The sequence below is a fragment of the Nothoprocta perdicaria genome, unplaced genomic scaffold (assembly GCF_003342845.1).
Source record: "Nothoprocta perdicaria isolate Ctin4 unplaced genomic scaffold, notPer1 scaffold_128, whole genome shotgun sequence".
Lineage (NCBI taxonomy): Eukaryota > Metazoa > Chordata > Aves > Tinamiformes > Tinamidae > Nothoprocta > Nothoprocta perdicaria.
The window spans coordinates 1734868-1753167 of record NW_020454405.1 but is presented as its reverse complement, the minus strand read 5'-3'; the positions used below and the strand labels follow the sequence as shown (position 1 = coordinate 1753167).

General features: G+C 40.6%; 1 protein-coding gene across 1 annotated transcript; it reads left to right on the top strand.

The window, feature by feature from the left end:
- The first annotated feature begins 2357 nt into the window (after positions 1-2357).
- GPNMB (glycoprotein nmb) lies at positions 2358-17178 on the top strand. The gene is given in 12 exon segments (XM_026033391.1): positions 2358-2441; positions 2444-2615; positions 5687-5836; positions 6447-6590; positions 7696-7869; positions 8977-9135; positions 9580-9888; positions 11199-11294; positions 11961-12063; positions 12751-12953; positions 15047-15134; positions 15947-17178. Coding segments are annotated over 12 exon segments (1836 nt in total). The 3' UTR covers positions 16101-17178.
- Positions 17179-18300: the final 1122 nt, after the last annotated feature.

The following is an 18300-nucleotide window of genomic DNA, read 5'->3' as shown; positions in this document are numbered from 1 at the left end:
AGGCACCTTTCACACAGGCAGGAGGCACCCCTCGTCTGCTGGGGGATAATGGAGCTGCTGGGGGAAAGGACCGTGCTGCAGCTCCCCGAGCTCTCCTGCCCTGCCTGTGTCTCCTCACGCGGAGGCCAGGCCGTTTCTCACCGTTTCTGAACGGCCTCYTCAGTGCCGGGAGTCAGGGGAGACCCGAGCGCAGCGAAGGCAGACGGAGTTTGCTTTGCACCTACCACCAGGTCTCAAAGAAAACTGGACATGAGAGCCTGGGTTACTGATGAAAATGCTGGCTGGGATCCTCGGTGTCGGGAAAAGAATAGGAATCAGGAGAAAATAATAAAAAACAAAACAAACAAAAAAAAAACCCAAACCAAATAATAAAAATAATAAATACTCATAGTTACAAAATATCCTCCCATTAGAAAATCTTTTAATTTTGCTGACAGTGCCTTGGGCTTACAGACTTCCACCTGCCCTGCCCCAAATGCAAGTGGTTTGGTGTTGCCTGGCTTGCTTGCTCTGTCTCAACAGTGTCTCACTTCTGCCAGTGCTGTCCTTTGGGATCAGTGACCTCAGTCCTTTCAATTGCTGTCTTGAAGACCCAGAGGGCATTACATTCAAAGGTCCAGGCTATTTCTCACATTACAGCTCTACTTTGGTAGGACTTTGGTCTTCCCTCAGAAGTATTCACCATGCTTTGGTCAAGTTTGTTTTTCTGGTCTTTGTTCAGGTCACCCCTTCACCACTTTTAGCTGGACTCCTGCAATTCAGCTCAGAGACCTCTCCCAAACCTGGGCAGTCCTTACCTATGTTATCTTGTCAGCAGTTCCACCAGCATAATTTGGTTCAATAGGTTTTTCTCAGGAGCTTTCGTATTTGCTTCTATGTTGTGTTTCAGCAAAGCTTGTGCTTTTGCTGCAAAAAAAAGGGCTTCCAGGGCTGCAGAGACACAGCAGCTGCATTGCCTAAGGAAGATCCCTTGTGGAAGCTCTCTGGGTTGGTGAAGGATGTTGAATCTAACCTTGAACTGCCAAGTGCAGTGGTTGCCTGGGTTCCATTTTCCGYCAACTTCGTCTGTTTTTCTGTTATCTCTATACATCATGGACTACAATGAAGYATTTGCTTGTTCGTTGATCACGGCAACTCATGAGTTAAATACAGACAGGACATCACTACACAGAGCCTGTGACCACCCTTATAACTGTGGGCAGCATCTAACTTCACCTTAAAGTGGGCCTGCAACAACCTCCAATCTCAGTTACAGCCTCTGTGTGTCTGTGTCATGCACTGAACTCTCACTAAGAGCAGCACTGCCATAAAGGAGATTTGCAAACGTCCTGCAGGTTGATGTTGCTGTCTTCCCAGTGTCACACGGTGTTGCAAGGAGACCTTGCATCATGATGTCATATCAYACAACTGCAGTAGGGTAGATGTGTGTGCTCTTCTGCACAAACTTTTAAAGAACATTTTCCTTAAGAATCAACTCTAATCGGGAGCCAACTGCAAGGATGTGTTAGAATTAGCCCATCTTTACTTAGTTTGTAGCTGTTGCCCAGCATTTTAAATATTGACAGATTTCCCTCAAGATTCTCCTCTCCAGACTAAACAGTCCCAACTCTCAACCTCTCCTCATGAGACAGGTACTCCCTCTCTATGGCTCTTTGCTGGACTCACTCCAGTAGCACCATCCCTCTCTCGCACTGGAGGGCCCAGACTTGGACTCAGCACTCTGACTGGCCTCACCAGGGCTGAGCAGAGGGCATCACCTCCCTCAGCTGTCTAGAGATGCCTAATGCAGCCCAGGGTACCACCGGACTCATAGTCAGCCTGTTGTCCGCCGTGCCCCCTGGTCCTTCTCTGCAGAGCTGCTCTCCAGTCCATCATTCCCAGCATGGACTGTTGCATGGATCCATTGCTCTCCAGGGGCAGGACCTTGCATTGCCCATGAGGTTCCTCATGGTTTCTCCAGTATGTGGAGGTCGCTCTGAAAGGCAGCTCAGCTTTCTGGTTTATCAGCCACTCCTCCCAGTTTTATACCATCTGCAAACTTGCTGAGGGTGCAGTCAGTCCCATGATCCAGGTCATTAAGAATATTTTAATGAAGTGGTGCTGGGTGAATCAAATGCTGTTGAAGTAACAGTTGCAAATCAGTCTGAGGTGAGAGTTAATTTGGATTTCTGGAAAGAAATGGCTTTAATTTAAAAACAAATAAGAGCAAAAATTGATCGCAGTGCAAAACTAGTATTAAAATCCCTTCAAGGTAAATGGTGTGGCTCTAAACAGGTCTCTCAGAAATCCCAGGGAATGCTGAAAGCAAGGGAGGTGAGTCATAAGCACATGAGCTGAAAGAAGCTGAAGACAAAATCATGCATCTCTGCTTAATTCCATCACATGATGACTCCTGGAGCCCTTCATTTAATCGGAGAGCAGAGCAGCAGAGAAACTTTATTCTCACTTCTCGGCAGAGCCTGAAGGAGTTACTGCGTGGAGGAACTGGGCGCACTCCACTCCTCTGCACGGGCTGAGCGGCCGCACGCTCTCTCACACCATGAGCACGGTTTGGCACCACCTCGGACTCCTGCTGCTGGCTCAAGCTCTGCTGGCTCTGGGCACTGCTGCCATACGTGAGTGCTTTGTCCTTTCCTTTACCCTGCAGCTGCAAATTCAACATCCTGAGATGTAAAACCTTTTTTTGCTACTGCGAAGTTTAGCAGTTGCTGTAGGTAGGCTTGGGAACTGGTAGGTGGCAGGAAGCTGCTGCATCTCGAGGTTACCTGGGTCTGGGTAGAAATGTCAGAAATTTGCTCAGCTAAGCCTGGACTAAAGAAGCCAGATTAGATGGGTTAAAGGCGTTGCTCCCAGCTGGGACACCCGTGCCTTTGGATTCCAAATCTCAAAGAGTCCAGTCAAGGAATTAGACCCTCAGGCTGCGTTAGATAGGCACAGAGCTGGTCCTCATCTTCCAAGACTCTCCGCTTGACACAGTCTAGGTTGACTCTCTGACCTCAGAGTTAGGTACCAAGATTTGGGGACTTAAGAAGGAACTGAAAACCTTATAAGCTGAGGTCAGCCTTGTACCTGTCACCAATGGRGAATAGTAATGAATGTAAAACTGCACAAGCTCACAGCAGCATTTACCCAGAATTTTAACTGTACCTTACATACATAGTAATTAGTAGTTTTATGTTTTTGCAAGTTGTTCCTTGAAGTCTCTTTTTTTCTGCTTTATTATGTTTTTACACTGAACTTCTCAGAGTTTACACTTTTCTTAGAATGTAAAGAATGTAAAGAATTAAAGAATGTAAAACTTACCTCAGCTTAGCTGAATATATGTGACTTCTTATATGTGATAKCATAGTTTCATCCTTTTTATTTCTAATATCTTCTTCTTTGTTATGTCTTTTTTATTGCTGCTCTAATATCTTTCTCTCTCATGGCTAATGGTAGCCATGTGTGGCTAGAAATGCTGAACTTCCTTTCTGTTCCTTTTTCACCAAAAACAAAAMCAGATGAGAAAGAAAAAGATCAATCTAGGAATAAGATATTTTCCCCTATGATTACCTCACCAAAACTATTACAATAACCATTTCCCCAGGTTCTATTATTATTCTGCTCTGAACCAAATTGCCCCAATTTTGGTTATGACCAATATCTGTTCTTGAATATTTTCAATTGTTAAAGAAGTCTTTTATTCCTTTAAATTCAGCAAMTGAAAACCTTCAGTTCATGTGCTAGAGAAGCTGGAGCTGAAATATTTTATTGACTGAAAAAAAATGCCTTTGTCTTTCCTGAATCTTGTGAAATGTTTTATATTTGATTGAGACAAGCAAAGCACACCAGAGAGGAAGACAAACGCCTTAGGAACTTATGATTTAGAAGCAATGACCACAGTTATTACCTAAGTTGGACAAGAAAATGACTTTTGAATTCAAAGATTGTTACTCCAGATTTTAAGCTTTTAAAAAATAAAGTGTTTTCCAGTTCTTTTTGATGCGTGTTTGCAGAGTGGAGGATACATTGACTGAATCCATTGTTTTGATCTCACAAAGTCAAAATATTTTCATTCATTAAACCATCTTAAAGTAAAATCAAAGATAATGGTAAAACTAGGGAAAAAAATTCAAAAGTTTTAAGAAGATTGCATATTAATTGCTTGATATAAACTGTAATCAAACTTGATAAGCTTTTGTGAAATATTTTTATAATCTCTAATCTGTTTTTCTTTTCTGGGAAATATTTTGGAAGGCCAGCATTACCCAATTCTACTTAAGACCAAGACTGCAAATGATAGAATATGTGACATACACGATGTCCATTGTAATGTTGTGCTTTTCTCACACCAGTGTAGTACATCTTCAGGAAAGGCTTGATTTTAATTGTTTTAAGTTAGAGTGTGAGAAGTATCTCTAGGGCCACAAAACATGGTAAAAAGAATGTATTTCCAATTGTAAAATCTGTTCAGACCATCAAGCCCCAAGATACTTGAGAGAGGACTTACAGCTTCAGTTTGGCCGGATCATGAGAGATGGGCATTGGCCTGTCTGAAGGCATGTCCTTTCTGGCAGCTCAAACCAGCTATACTTGCTACTTACTTTTCTCCAAAATCTGGAAAAATTCCAACATAGCTGGTAATCTAACACCACCCAGGGACATTCCTGCCTTTCTTACAGAATTYTACATTTTCCCTGAAATCATCTAGCAATGGTTGCACTTGTATCCACACCACAGAAGTGTCCAACACCAGGTGACTTTAAAATAAAGGCAAGAAAAGCAGAAGAAACCCCAACTCCCTTGATGTGATGGCACACCCAGTGGTTACCTGATTAACATCACAGAGCTGTTTCAAGCCTCCAGGCTTTAATGGAGCTCTGCCCAGGAGCTTACTTACAAACATATTTCTATGGCAGCCTACAATGTTAAACATGTTCCCACAGGTTACCTGGTTATTTATTTTGCTTCTCATAACGCATCTGCTTTGTTACAGAAGCCTTTCAAATGCCTGGGAAAAACATGAGTCCATCCCTTGTGCTAAAATGAGAAGAAGTTATTAAAATTATTTAATCTGAACCATTTTAAAGTAATAGACATGAAGCTAGTGTCTTTGTTGTTATGTTAATTTAATGTTGTTATATTAAATCTATGATTCAACTCTACGTTTCCTTTTCTGGAAATACCAGTTAAAATTGGCTCAACCACTCCCATTCAAACCACCAACCAAKTCATACACGAAGCTTCAGTGGGTCAAAACTCACTCCTAGCACAGCTTCCACTAAAGTGCAACTGAGACCCAGAGTGAACTTCGTCTACTGAGCTTTCAATCATAGATTACCACTCAGGCACTAAAGACTTAGCAAGGAAGCAACCTCTTTACAACCACAGACTACAATGGACATGGTTATGTCCATTCCATAAGAACACTTGTTCTGACATGGTAAAAATCTTGTAAAAGCTATTGTTTCTCTGGAAAGATTGGAATAGAGCAACTGCAAATCATTGACAGAATTGTATTTACTTTAGCTTTGGTGGTTTAAGTGTCTATAGTTGTAAAGATAAAGTTCAATAACTTCGCACTGCTGAAGAGTTTTCTAATTAGTACAAGAAAAGAAACATAAGTAGATTCTTCAGCACAATTATCTCCTGACAGAGTAGCAGGGAATATTTTARGGCATTATATGTTCTTTCCTTTTCTATCTAGGGTTCCAAGATGTGCTGAGCCAGGAACAAACTTCTGCAGCCACATCCTATAGGAAGATACAAGGCTGGTCCAGTGATCAAAATGAATGGAATGAAAACCTTTATCCTTTCTGGAAAGAAGGAGATCCCAGGTGGAAGGACTGCTGGAAAGGTAGTTGCACACACAGAGTTCAAAAAGATTTTTGAATTAAAATAAAGGAAAAGAAAAAAGAAGTCCACCCTTATGAAAGGGTGTAGGAGCTGTAATTCTATTTCCTACATGCTGTTGCATACAATAATAAATTTGAGACCATTGGCTTGGTTAGTGCTATTAGTAGATTGCTTGAGGAAGCGTACAAGTGAGTTGTGACAACATCAGAAATTCCTACAGGTTAAGAGGTATTGAGGGGCTGTGAAGGTCTGTGAAGGCCCAGTTTATCATCACCCTTGTCTGACCTGAGGTCTAAAGACTACATCCCCAGAGAGAAATCAAAGTGTTCTCCTTTGGAACATATTGACCCAATAGATAAAAATCYGATTCTCAGCCTTAAGAAGGAAATAAATCAGGGATCAGTGAGTGATTTTGGCAGAGATGATAAATCCCTCTGCTTCTTGTAAACTGGGATTTCAATATGGGTGCAAGCAGCTTTCGGAGCACAAAYACCATTGGAAATAAGAGAGATGTCAATAAAGGATTTCAAACGTGAATAGTGCACAGCTGAAGGTAACTGCTGCTCCGTGTGTCCTTTACTGCAGTGAAGTCTCAGTTGTATTTTCTGCAGGAGGAAGGGTGAGAGCCAAGCTGGTCACTGACAGCCCAGCACTGGTAGGATCCAACGTGACTTTCGTAGTGACTCTCCAGTTTCCCAAGTGCCAGAGAGAAGATAACGATGGCAACATAATATATGAGAGAAACTGTACCCAGGGTAGGTATGGGGGTCTCCATCTGCCACCCATGTGTCTCAACGTTGTTCCGGTGGGAGTGCCATAGATCTTTGAAATCTTCAGAAGCACAACCTGCAATCCTAAGTTTTGTTGCTTTAACTGATACCTACACTAGTGTCTAGCCTCTGTCTTGCCATTTTTCTTCTTCAGAATACCACTGTATTATTTTTACACTTCTGTACCTGTTATATATAATGGACAAGTACTTTAAGGAGATTTGTTTTCACTATAAAATCATTTTTCCAGAGTAATGACTTTAATTTGGCTTCCTATAAATACCTTTATTGCTCGTCAGCCCACTCACAAGGTTGCCTAATCGAACCCTCAAGGGAGAGTAAATTTCACATTCCCCTATTTCAAGAACAAAAAGTAACTAGGAAAACTTTATCATTTAAAAACAGGTAGTCTTTTCACCAGAGCATTAGCTTTTTTTGATTGTCATTAAGAGCTACAAAGAGCAAAAACATCACAATTTGTTTTTTTGAAGTTACTAGTTCTTGAGTGAAACAGACTGTTGTGCTGATCTTCCCCAGAACTCATAAACGTTCAGCAAATGTTTCAACTGATCAAAGTAATTTTCATTTCAAAGATGGATTTTTTCTTCAGCACATGTTCTGCTTCTTCCACTGTCTCATGTCTCATTAACTGCTGATATCCATTCTCTACTTAAAAGTTCGTTTCACTGTTTGGGGAGAGACTGTCTTTTTATTATTCAGGATGGTGCTGTAGTTGATGTAACAGTGCCATAGAAATATTTTCTGGCAAAACAAATTGCTTCCACTGCTTGCACAGCTGTTCTTATAWTTAAATATTTAATTTTGCTTGCTGAATATCAGGGCAGCTGCACTGGCTCCAGTGAAATAGCACCCTCTGTAGTTCACAGCAGGTTTGGGGCAAGCGACTTTAAACTATGCCTTAAAAAAGCAAACAAAACATCTCAGAAGAATTAATTGTCAGTCTAAAAATAAAAAATAGCCCACTTACCCCATTGCTCGTGTTGCTGTGACCTGGGATGTCTGCATGCTCTTTCCTGGTTTACCATGCACTTCACAACYGACCAGGAACATGTCCTATTTCTAAACTTAGATCCTCCAGCCCTGCAGGATCAGTATGTCTACAACTGGACGAAGTGGATCGACAACTGTGGCTGGGGAAACTGTACAGGCAACCATAGCCATAATGTATTCCCAGATGGGAGACCTTTCCCTCACCATGCTGACTGGAGGAGGAGGAACTTTGTCTACCTGTTTCATACATTTGGTTAGTACTGCAAAACATATTTTGGTTTGGTTGCTGCTGCAAAACTTACTTTCTGTTTGCATATTAGCTTATTTTTCTAATATCTTGCATTTAAAGTTCTTAAAAGGTAGTCCATAATTCCTGAATGAGAATCCCGAATCCATTCAGTGCTTCTCAGAGAAGATATCAGCTGCTCTCTTATCTTCTGCCAGATTTTAAAATCATTTATCACCAGGAGATTTTCCTGAAGGCTAAGCATACGGAGAACTAAAACCATAGAAAATTAGTTTCCTTTCAGTAATATGCAAGATAGCTTTCTAGGAAAACAGAAGGCCTGAGCAGGTCAGCCAGAGGATTTGTTGACCAGTTGCTACTACTTCGGATTCATGAACTTAAGAGAGACCACCGAGCTGTATATCCATAGATCGGACTAATGGTATAGCACTTCTTGGCTCTGCAAATTGTCAGTGACTGTGTGGTTCTGTTCTAGTCACAGATGGGGACAACACATTCTGTGCAAGCCCAACCATCGCACAGAATGCAATGGTTGGGCTATTTCAAACACTGGSTACATACTAACTCTTAATATCCTAATTTAGCTTCACAATATCAATATAAGCATCAGAGATAATAACAGAAATGCTTTCAATTTTAAATAAAGTTGCTAATATTTACCTACCCCAATCAGCTGTTACAAATATAAATAAGTAAATGTATACAAAGAGTTCTGGTAAACAAAGCAAGAAGTATTATACCCTCTTGCTACCTGAAGATATACAGTTAATTTAAAATGCCTAAGAGGTAACATTGTTCACTACATAATACTGATAATATAATGAAATTCCTTTGGAGAGATGTGGATGCCTTGTGAATGGCTTTTCTTAGATCGATGAAATTTGGAAGATCTTTCTGACATCTTTCAAAAAAAATCACATGTATAATGGGAGTAAACGTGTTGTATCAGTATTTAGTGCTCCATAAGAACCTGTTTTCCAGATAATTGATGATTTTGAACTTGTATTAYGGTTTATACAATCACAAATCCATGGAGACTTTGGTTATCTTGAACAGTTTACTGTAACTAGCCTTAAGGGGTAAAACATTTTATAAGTGTATGTTCTGTTTCAGGTCAGTACTACGAAAAAAAAGGCCGCTTTTCAACAATAATTTCACTCAACACAGCAAATATCACTCTTGGCAAACACGTGATGGAGGTTTCCATTTACAGGAGAGGRCACTCAACTTATGTTCCAATTGCAAGAGCAAGTAGCATTTATGTTGTAACAGGTGAGTGTCCTGAAATAAACTGCAATAAAATCCTGGAGATATTTGTGGTGTAGGTGTTACAAGAATTCAACATGAGCAATATCTGGGATGAAAGGAAGGCATTGGCCCAAGACAAGTTTTAATATGGATGTGAAATCTCTGGCAAATTGCCTCAAATAACACAATTTACCTTTGCATCTACCTCCATATTAACACCTCTACTTTGTGATGAAAATTGAATTACTAGAGGAAATGTCATCTTCAACAGGTGCTTTTCATTCCTTATATGTTCCCATACTTCTCTGTGTAACTGTTTCCTATTGACATCACTCACTAAACTGAATTAAAGTAGAAAGCCACGTTAAAGATATTGTCTTACATTCTGACTATTCAGGAAGTTTGGAGGTGTTTGCAGACAGATATACTTGTTTCAGTTGTTTTCTTCCTTTTTTTTTTTTCTTGCAGACAAAATTCCGTTATTTGTGAACATGTCCCAGAAAAATGACCGCAACATCTCAGACTCTATCTTTATCAAAGACTCACCAATCACATTCGACGTGAAGATCCACGACCCCAGCCACTATCTTAACAATTCCGTCATCTCCTACAAGTGGGACTTTGGAGATGGAAGCGGCTTATTTGTAGCAAGCGGCTCCATTACACCTCACACTTACACTCTACAAGGAAACTTCACTCTGAATTTAACTGTCCAGGCTATCATACCTGTACCTTGCAAGCCAGTAACACCCACTGCAGCACTGCCCACCTCAGCAGGTAAGAGTTCATCTGTCTGATCAGTACTAATGATAAAGAAAACTTAGAATTTTAAGTATATATCTTTAGAAGTTGTATGCCACCAAAGTAAGACCCCCAAAAACTCTGCAAACCCGTCTATGAACACAGTCTCAAGTCAGAATCAATAAACACACGGGCATCAGTTACACGTTTAGAACCCGAGCCTCATTTACGGTACATCGGCTGCTACCACAACAATACCTATCACAATGTGAGGACATTAGGTGGACACATTCCTTTTTAGACCCTTTGGCATCTAAAATCAACAGGTTTTAATCTTGCCTATTTAGGGACATTTCCAGAGGTAAGATTTAAATTTAAACTGACAAATAGGTATCTCATAGTTGCCTGCAATCTGCATCAACACTCTTAGAGCTGCTTCCTTCCTCGTCTTTTCTAACCTCCATCCAAAATTTAATGAAGTTGGATTGAACTTGGAAAAAAAAATCCCAAAATAGGGGATTTTCACATGGCATGAACCCAAAATTCCTTTTCTGCTTTAAATTTGCGTGCTATTATGTTTCAGAATAATTTGCATTATGTTCAGCACTGGCTTATCATCTCAAAGAATTTTATGTTTTGCCAAAGACTGCAGCTTCAGCCTGTGTAGTTATATTACTACTACTACTACTACTACTATTACATTGAAAATACGTCTAATTTTAATATATGCTTTTAGCAATTTTAAATGAGAAAGAAAAAGGAAAGATATAATACCCATCCATCCATCCCCTCCATCACCTTCCATCACCTCTTAATTTTTCAACTAACACTAATGTGGAGCAATAGAAGAACACAATTTTTTAAAGAGAGAATTTTAAAGCTTTTATTGGCATTTGGATTTATTCTATAATTGATCTGGGAATTTGATTTAAAGTTTTTAATTATACCAAAACTTGTAGATTCACTTATTTCTTAGAGACAAGTGACTAGTACAGTGACTTCTGGAGTTAAGCTATGGAGGCAAACAGTTCTGACATCCCAGCCTTACAGAAAAGCAGGGCACATACGTCTTCTTTAAGCTTCTACCACGATCACAGAGTCACAGAATCACAGAATGGTTGAGGTTGGAAGGGACCTCTAGAGATCATCTGGTCCAGTCCCTGATCCTATATGAATAAGTGCATTACTGCATAGCTGTAGAGCAGAACAACTAATAGCAAATGCAATKAATGGAGTTGAAAGACACGGCCATGTTCAGAATTCCCTAAGCAGAACTAGTTCTAGTCTGTGTATCTATTTTTTCCTACCTAAAACAACAGTAACCATTGAACCATCTTCTAACCCAGACTCCTCCTTTGCTGTCGAGACAACGGAAGACAATCCGGATGAAGGCTGCCATATTTACAGATATGGATATTACAGAACTGATATCTCTGTTGTAGGTAAGGAACCTAAGTCAGTATCTCAAGAGAAGAGTGGAGCCAATAACATTATACATGTACGGCTGAGAAAATATTTAGCTTCTCTTTTATCTAAKATGTGACCTTCAATTGGATCCTTCTCTCTCAGTTGTAGCTTTTCTAGATCTAGACATTTCTAAAGGTTGAAGCACAGCTACGACACACGCTCCCAGGACCCAGCAGCAGAGCTTATGGTGCCTTGGTTCCAGACATGTGGGTCTCTGGGCTGCTGCCAGTGGCTGCCCCCGTGCTCAGATGTTTCTGGTCATTTTCACTGGGCAATATCCGACAAAATGTGGGCTGTATCATTCTTTTCTATACCCTTAGCTTCAGAAACTGGCACACYTGAGACATACTGGCCTTGAGAGGTTGCGTAAGGTTGAGCTGACCTTAGTATGCACAGGGGTCCTGRTTAGCAGGAGGCAGAGGTAATTGGATGGAGGCAGATGAGGAGAGAACAGCCTCATGAGAAATGCACTGGAAGCCTCCTGCTTTGAACCCTTCAACAAGAGTGCTAAGGGAGAAAGAAGGTTACAGAAAACAAAACCTGAGCTGTGCATCAGCTTGTGCAACAAGTGCATCAACTTGTACAGAAACACTTGAGAGCTTATCGTATGTCCTACCCTTGACATCTGTTTCCTCTTCCAGAGGGAATCCTTGAGGTAAATATCATCCAGATGACAAACATCCAGATGACAGAAAGTCAAGCTGAAAACCCYCTCGTTGACTTTGTTGTTACCTGCCAAGGGAGGTAAGTATATAAATGAAACTGCTAATTGCTTTAAAACTGCAGATGCAGCTGCATGAATAAGAGCTGGGACCAGAGGCATTTCATTTCTTTTCTGAAACCRAAGATAGTGAAAGTCTCACTTGTAAACTACATCAGCAGAGGTTGCTGCAAAGCTCTTAGGATTCAGAACAAATGTCATGCCTAAGAAAAATAAGAGAGCTAGATAAATAGGTAGAATCAATTTATATTTTGTAAAGACGGGATTTCAGGAAATAGGAAGCAGTCGGCTGAAATTGGAAGAAAAATCCTTCCTTCTAGCCATGATTTTTGATATTTCAGGTAAATAAAATATTTCAGGGTGTGTCCAAGCAATTCCTTAGGCAGGAAAATATTGCATTAAAATTCCTACCTCCTAGAATGGGATTTAAGAGGACTGAGAGGTACAATTATTCTGATAATGAATCTGGAAAATCATGAATCCTTCTAAAACCAGCATAACAATTTGCTGCACATAATACTGCACCTAAGAATCTGTATTCCTTCAATGGCAACAAATTTTAAAGGCAACAGGCTTTATAAACAGTTTTAGGTGGCATTACCACCATGAAGGGTTAAATTCTAAATGAAACAGGATTATGGAAGTGTTTATCATACAAACCGGGCAAACGGGACTCCACGCATACAGTRTACTCTCTCTTCCCAACCCAGTCTTCCCACAGATGTGTGCACAGTAGTTTCCGACCCCACGTGCCGGGTGTCTCGGAGCGTGGTGTGCGACCCCATCGTCACTGACAAATGCCACCTCACCGTACGGAGGGCTTTCGACGAGCCTGGCACGTACTGTGTAAACATCACCTTGGGAGACGACACAAGTCAAGCCCTCGCAAGCGCGCTCATATCTGTGAACGGAGGTGAGTCTGCCCCGAGCAGGGGTGCGTGGTCTCCTGTGATCACCTCCCTGGGGATGGAGGAGCTCACAGAACATCCATGTGGGTTCAGGGGTGCTTACAGGCCTCAGCTGAGGCCACCAGGCTTCATGAGCCCTCACAAAAACAACAGATGATCCTTCCCCGATGGGAATTTCTGATRTCAGAACTCGGTTTGGTTTATGTGTATGACCTAGTGAGTACGGTAATTATACAAACCCTTCCGTATCAAASAACACAAACAGTAGTTCAGCTGTAATGTATTTTTCCACAGAACAACTCTGGCACAAAGGTAGGTGGGGAACTGCCAGCCTGCCCACTTCACACACACAGAGCTCAAATACAGAGAACCTGAGAGAGGAATTRGGCTCACCAGAGACAGAATCGAAGCCTACAGCTGAGTTGTCTGTCTTGGGCCCTCTTTTTAACCCACTGATCTTGAACTGGTCTCTACTGCATCAGTGTAAGGTAGAATCACCTTCTGGAAAGGCCTGTACCTTGAACACTGACTGCCAAGAGTGCATGGAGTTACTGCTTTAGGTTAGTTGAATGGTTAGAACAGAAAGSTCTACCTCTGGTGAGATGATTCTCACCGCATCTTGCCCATGACTATCCAAGCAGCCCTCAACAGACCCAGCTGTTCCCCAGATTCAGAGAGAGGCCCAGCCCATCTCCATGCCTCTCCATGTCCTCCCACTCAAGYACCCTGGTGAATCTACTGGGTTTTCAATTAGCATCACCAAGGAACTGACCCTCTGTAGCCATTTGYTGCATCATTTTCAGGTGATTTTATTTAATCTAGATATAAACTTGGCTACACCTAAATCAGTCCATCACAACTAAGACACTTCCAATCTTCATGTGTGAATTAGAACCTGAGAGGTCGCTGGTATGAATTCCACTGAAACATTTGTAGATATCTCCCTTGTATCATTATTCTCCATTCAAGGGAAAGCAATAATCTAAGATTTTCTGAAAATAACATAATTTGGTGCCTGAGTATACAGTCGGTGCCTCGGTTATGTGGGTACTGCACAAAACATCAACTCCTAACTCATCTAAACTGCCGTTGAAGGGGYTGTAGCCCTATGATTCATATTTGTTGCACAGACGTGGTGTTTTGCAGACTAGTTCAAAGGCCTACACGATTCATAAAATAATGTAAACCCTTAYAGTATCAACAAAAATACAGGGTAAACTAGGACTGATGTCAAACTTTTACCAAAAAATAAAGCAACAAGCTGAAGAATGCATGAGGCACACATCCCAAGTAAATGGTAAACCCAAAGGTGGTATCTTTATATTAATATATAGCAACTATAAATTAATACACTGGATAGGTAAATCAACATGCATTTCTAGGTTAGTTCATTGTATACATACAATTAACGTGAGCACCAAGGATGTGTGTCAGTGTCAATTAACATCAGTAAATGACAGCCTGTGAACTGGAAAATTAAGGTTTAACATAAATCAAGAAAACACTTGTATTGATGTGGCCTCTTTTTCCCTCAGATTCAATGGGATTAGGAGTAAAGCTGAGTGCAGTGGTCCCTGACACACCAGCAGGCAGATTTCAATGACACGCAGAGTCCAGAGTTGATTTTATCCCCATGAGAATTTTACCAAAGCAGAGGCAAAATCAGGCAAACAACACCCAGCTCCATCAGGCACTTGGCCCCAYGTAACCATGTTTGGCTGTGGACTGAGAGAGCCAGTAACATACTGCAGATTTCTTTTTTTCATCCCTTCTTCCCTAACATCCCTTAGGTAGCAAAATAATGAAAATTCTTACATTATACATTAAAGAGATTATATATGTTATGCACCTCATATAAGTGGTCCTGTAGCATAGCAATTAGGCAAAGAGTGAATTAGCCCCATCTCGTGGGGACCAGCAAGTCCCTCTCTTCCCTTCCCCACTGAAAAGGCAATTGTGGTTTCGGGAGCACGGCTGACATCAAACTGCCAAAGCCCAATCTGCAGGYTGACGGCACTGAGAATTAAACTTAAAAATAATCCATTTCACTGTAAAAATGAAGGTGATCTTCTAATCAAACCTGCTTCCTGAAATCTAGGACCGTCCTCAAGAACAACAGAAGGTGTCTTCATCTTCCTTGGTCTGCTGGCGGTATTTGTTGTCATTGTGGCTGTTGTCCTTTACAAGTAAGTTGCTGTCTAGCAGGATTAATAACAGTTCAGGGAAGTGACAAAAATATTAATTTAAATTAACAAAACCAACAAGCTGAATTTGCTTTAGGTATATTTTTATTTCTGTTGTATTGCTGCTCAGAAATACTCTGGCAAACAGTCACAAAAATAAGTTTACTGCTTTAAGCCATAAAAACATCAAAAATATGCTAACATAAAGGAATTTCATAGAAGATTATATTTTGTGTTCATAAACACAAACAGTAATACTGTAAAGTCTGGGAACTGCAGTAGGTGATTTATGTATCCAGTCAAAGCTAACCAATAAAAATTTAATTTAGCTTTTGAACTCTTACGAGCAGTGTTTGAGTGACAGACCAAGTATTAACCATCAAAGTTCTTCATTAAAAAAATAACAAATAAATTGGGGAAAGGGCATCAAGCATGCAGAAGAAGTAGATAACCAAAGCATTTGTTACTGCAATATTCGTTTTGGAGCTTCTCACCAGGTTTTGAGAGGAACCTGAGGCTCCTGAGTTAAAGGAGTGCTCGCTCCTCAGTCAGTGGTGAGAAAGAAAGAGAGGTTGCTCCTCTACRGAGCAACAGTAAGACCAGAACTAAGCAACAGAGCCTCCTCCTTAACCTAGCCACAACTAATCTGAGGCAGCTGCTGCTCTGTGGGGTTGTATGGGACTGAAGGGGCAGGAGAAGCAAGAACAGGTATCACGAATTCATAACCGATTCTCATGAGTACTGGTTACGTGTTGAGTATGAGCCTTCATTTTACTGTCTTTTGGCAACGAACTAACTACACACGTTCCTTGCAGGAGATACAAACAATACAAACCTATCGAGAGAAGCCCAGGACAAGCAGAGAACCAGGAGGGACACAGCACTTATTTCAGCCATTTCAAAACCATTTTCTTCTCCAAGAGYAATGAGAAAGATCCCCTGCTGAAAAGCAAGCCAGGCATTGTTTAAATCTTTAGTTGAACACTGACTACTAGATTAGGTACAGGACTCACATCTGTACTTTTTTATTCTTATAAAAACAAGGGGCTAAGGTGAAAACATATAGATTTGTTTTATATCTTCTGGGGGCTTGGTGCAATAGAAATTTTCATAAAATAGTCTTTCTTAGGAAAGACTGAGGTAGCTTTGAGTGCCTGTTGAGTGCCTTGCTTGTGATATAGGATACCCTCTACTGTATAAATGAATCTTATCTGTTYTCTCACTTTGCTTATTACTTGCAAAATTAATCAGATTGTTAATCCAGAGGAAAAAAAGAATAGGGWTTTGTTGTTGTTGTTGCTTTTTAATTTGTAGATAACAAATCTTAAGTACATAGTACAGTGCAGTTGTTTACCACATCTCACTGTAATCCAGACCACAGACACCCAAATAACAGACTAACAAGGTCCACCTGCGGGGCTCTGCTGGGCTGAAACTTCTAGTCCTTGTCCCACGTAAAATTCCTGGATGTGACTGCTGGTGGTGGCTTTGCTTCCTGCCGTTTCCACTGCCCTGGAGACACTGGATTGGCACCACCACTCCTCACAGGGAAAATGTGTCTTTTGAGAACAAAAACAGGAGAGCCTCTTACTTGTGCAGGGGAAGAGCTTTATTTATACCTACATACAACTGTTCATCCCATTATCTAAACATAACTGGGTGTCTAAAACAATTATCTGACTTAAACATAAAACACATTTCCCTGCAGAAATTATTACCTGCATTTTATAGCCTAAGTTAGCGGGCAGGCTGAGGATGAGAGGGACTGTATTTTGTATAATACTGATGATAGGAGGGCAGTGTAAATGTTGTGGTGCAGGAATTTAGTCAAAAGCTTAAGAAGACTTTTAATGGAGCATGAGAAWAAAAGTAGATCTACTGCAGCGGTAATGCTTAGGATTCGTGATGATGCAGGCTATCACTAAGCTGTACACAGAAAGCRGCTTCTTTCAGCACGAACACTGACATCTCAGGCTATTGCAGAGAAATTACCTTTCATCCATATTTACATTCATAATTGTTTTTCTCATCCTAAGAATGCAGAATAGCTTGAATTATCTTCCTTTAGATGTCATGTTAGAATAATTACAATTTGATTATGCTTTCTGAGGTGTGACTTCCAGTTCACACATTTTTGGTTTTACAATATGGAATCTGACTGCTGTACTGATAAATAAACTATATAATGGTTTTAAAGAGTCTGTTCCCTTTTTCTTGGAATGACATATAACTAAATGAGCACTCTAATTACTGCTCTGAACAGCATCTACCTCCAGATTAAACACACAGATAATAGTTTCAGTTCCCTTTAGTTCACCTGGTATTTTCTGTTAACCATCTCCCAGTTCCAGCGGCCTCCCCTGAAACGTATGTAGAACAACGGCACCACCAACCCGAGAAGCAAGAACCTSATGGCAGCTGTGGAACCCGACTCCTGAGTGGGATAAATATGAACTTCCCAGCCCTCAAAGGGAATAGCAGCTGGTGCACAGCAGATTTGTGAATGTATGTCAGCAAATGTTACAAGACAGACAGGTTTCAGCCAGCCCCTTTGGGGAAAAAAAAAAAAAAGCACAACATCAAAGAATGTCATCAAGTACAACTGCATATCCTATTTAGAGACAACATCTGTTGAAACACACGACCAAGAGAAACAGAAACGTGAATTTGCTAACCATTCTGCTGACAAACGTCCCACAAAACTTAAGTATTAGTTCAAATACGTAGTTTGTTCTGCTCCTTGCCCTTTTTTGAACATTCACTTTTTCATAGCACAAGTCTCTTCAGATGTCACTAACATTTTTTATTAAAAAAGTGCTTTAAAGTTGTAACTACAGCTGAAACACACCACACTAAACGAACTACGAGGGAATCAAACTGAATGTTGTTTGCAGACAACCATTGTGGTCTGCTAGCATAACTAAACATTCCAGCCTTGCACAGCAGTTGAAATTTGTTTGAAACTACTTTTTTTTTTTTTTTTTTTTAAATCTCTGCTGCTCTTAAAGGGAATAATTGTTAATACTGTGATTGCATCATCCTCAGAATCACTCAGCACAATGAGAGAGGAAAAAGCAGTCAGAATGCTTTTTTTTTACTGTGTAAATTCCACCATTTTCAGAGGAGGTAGTGGTGAAGGGAAGCACATTTTTATTCATAATATGTACAA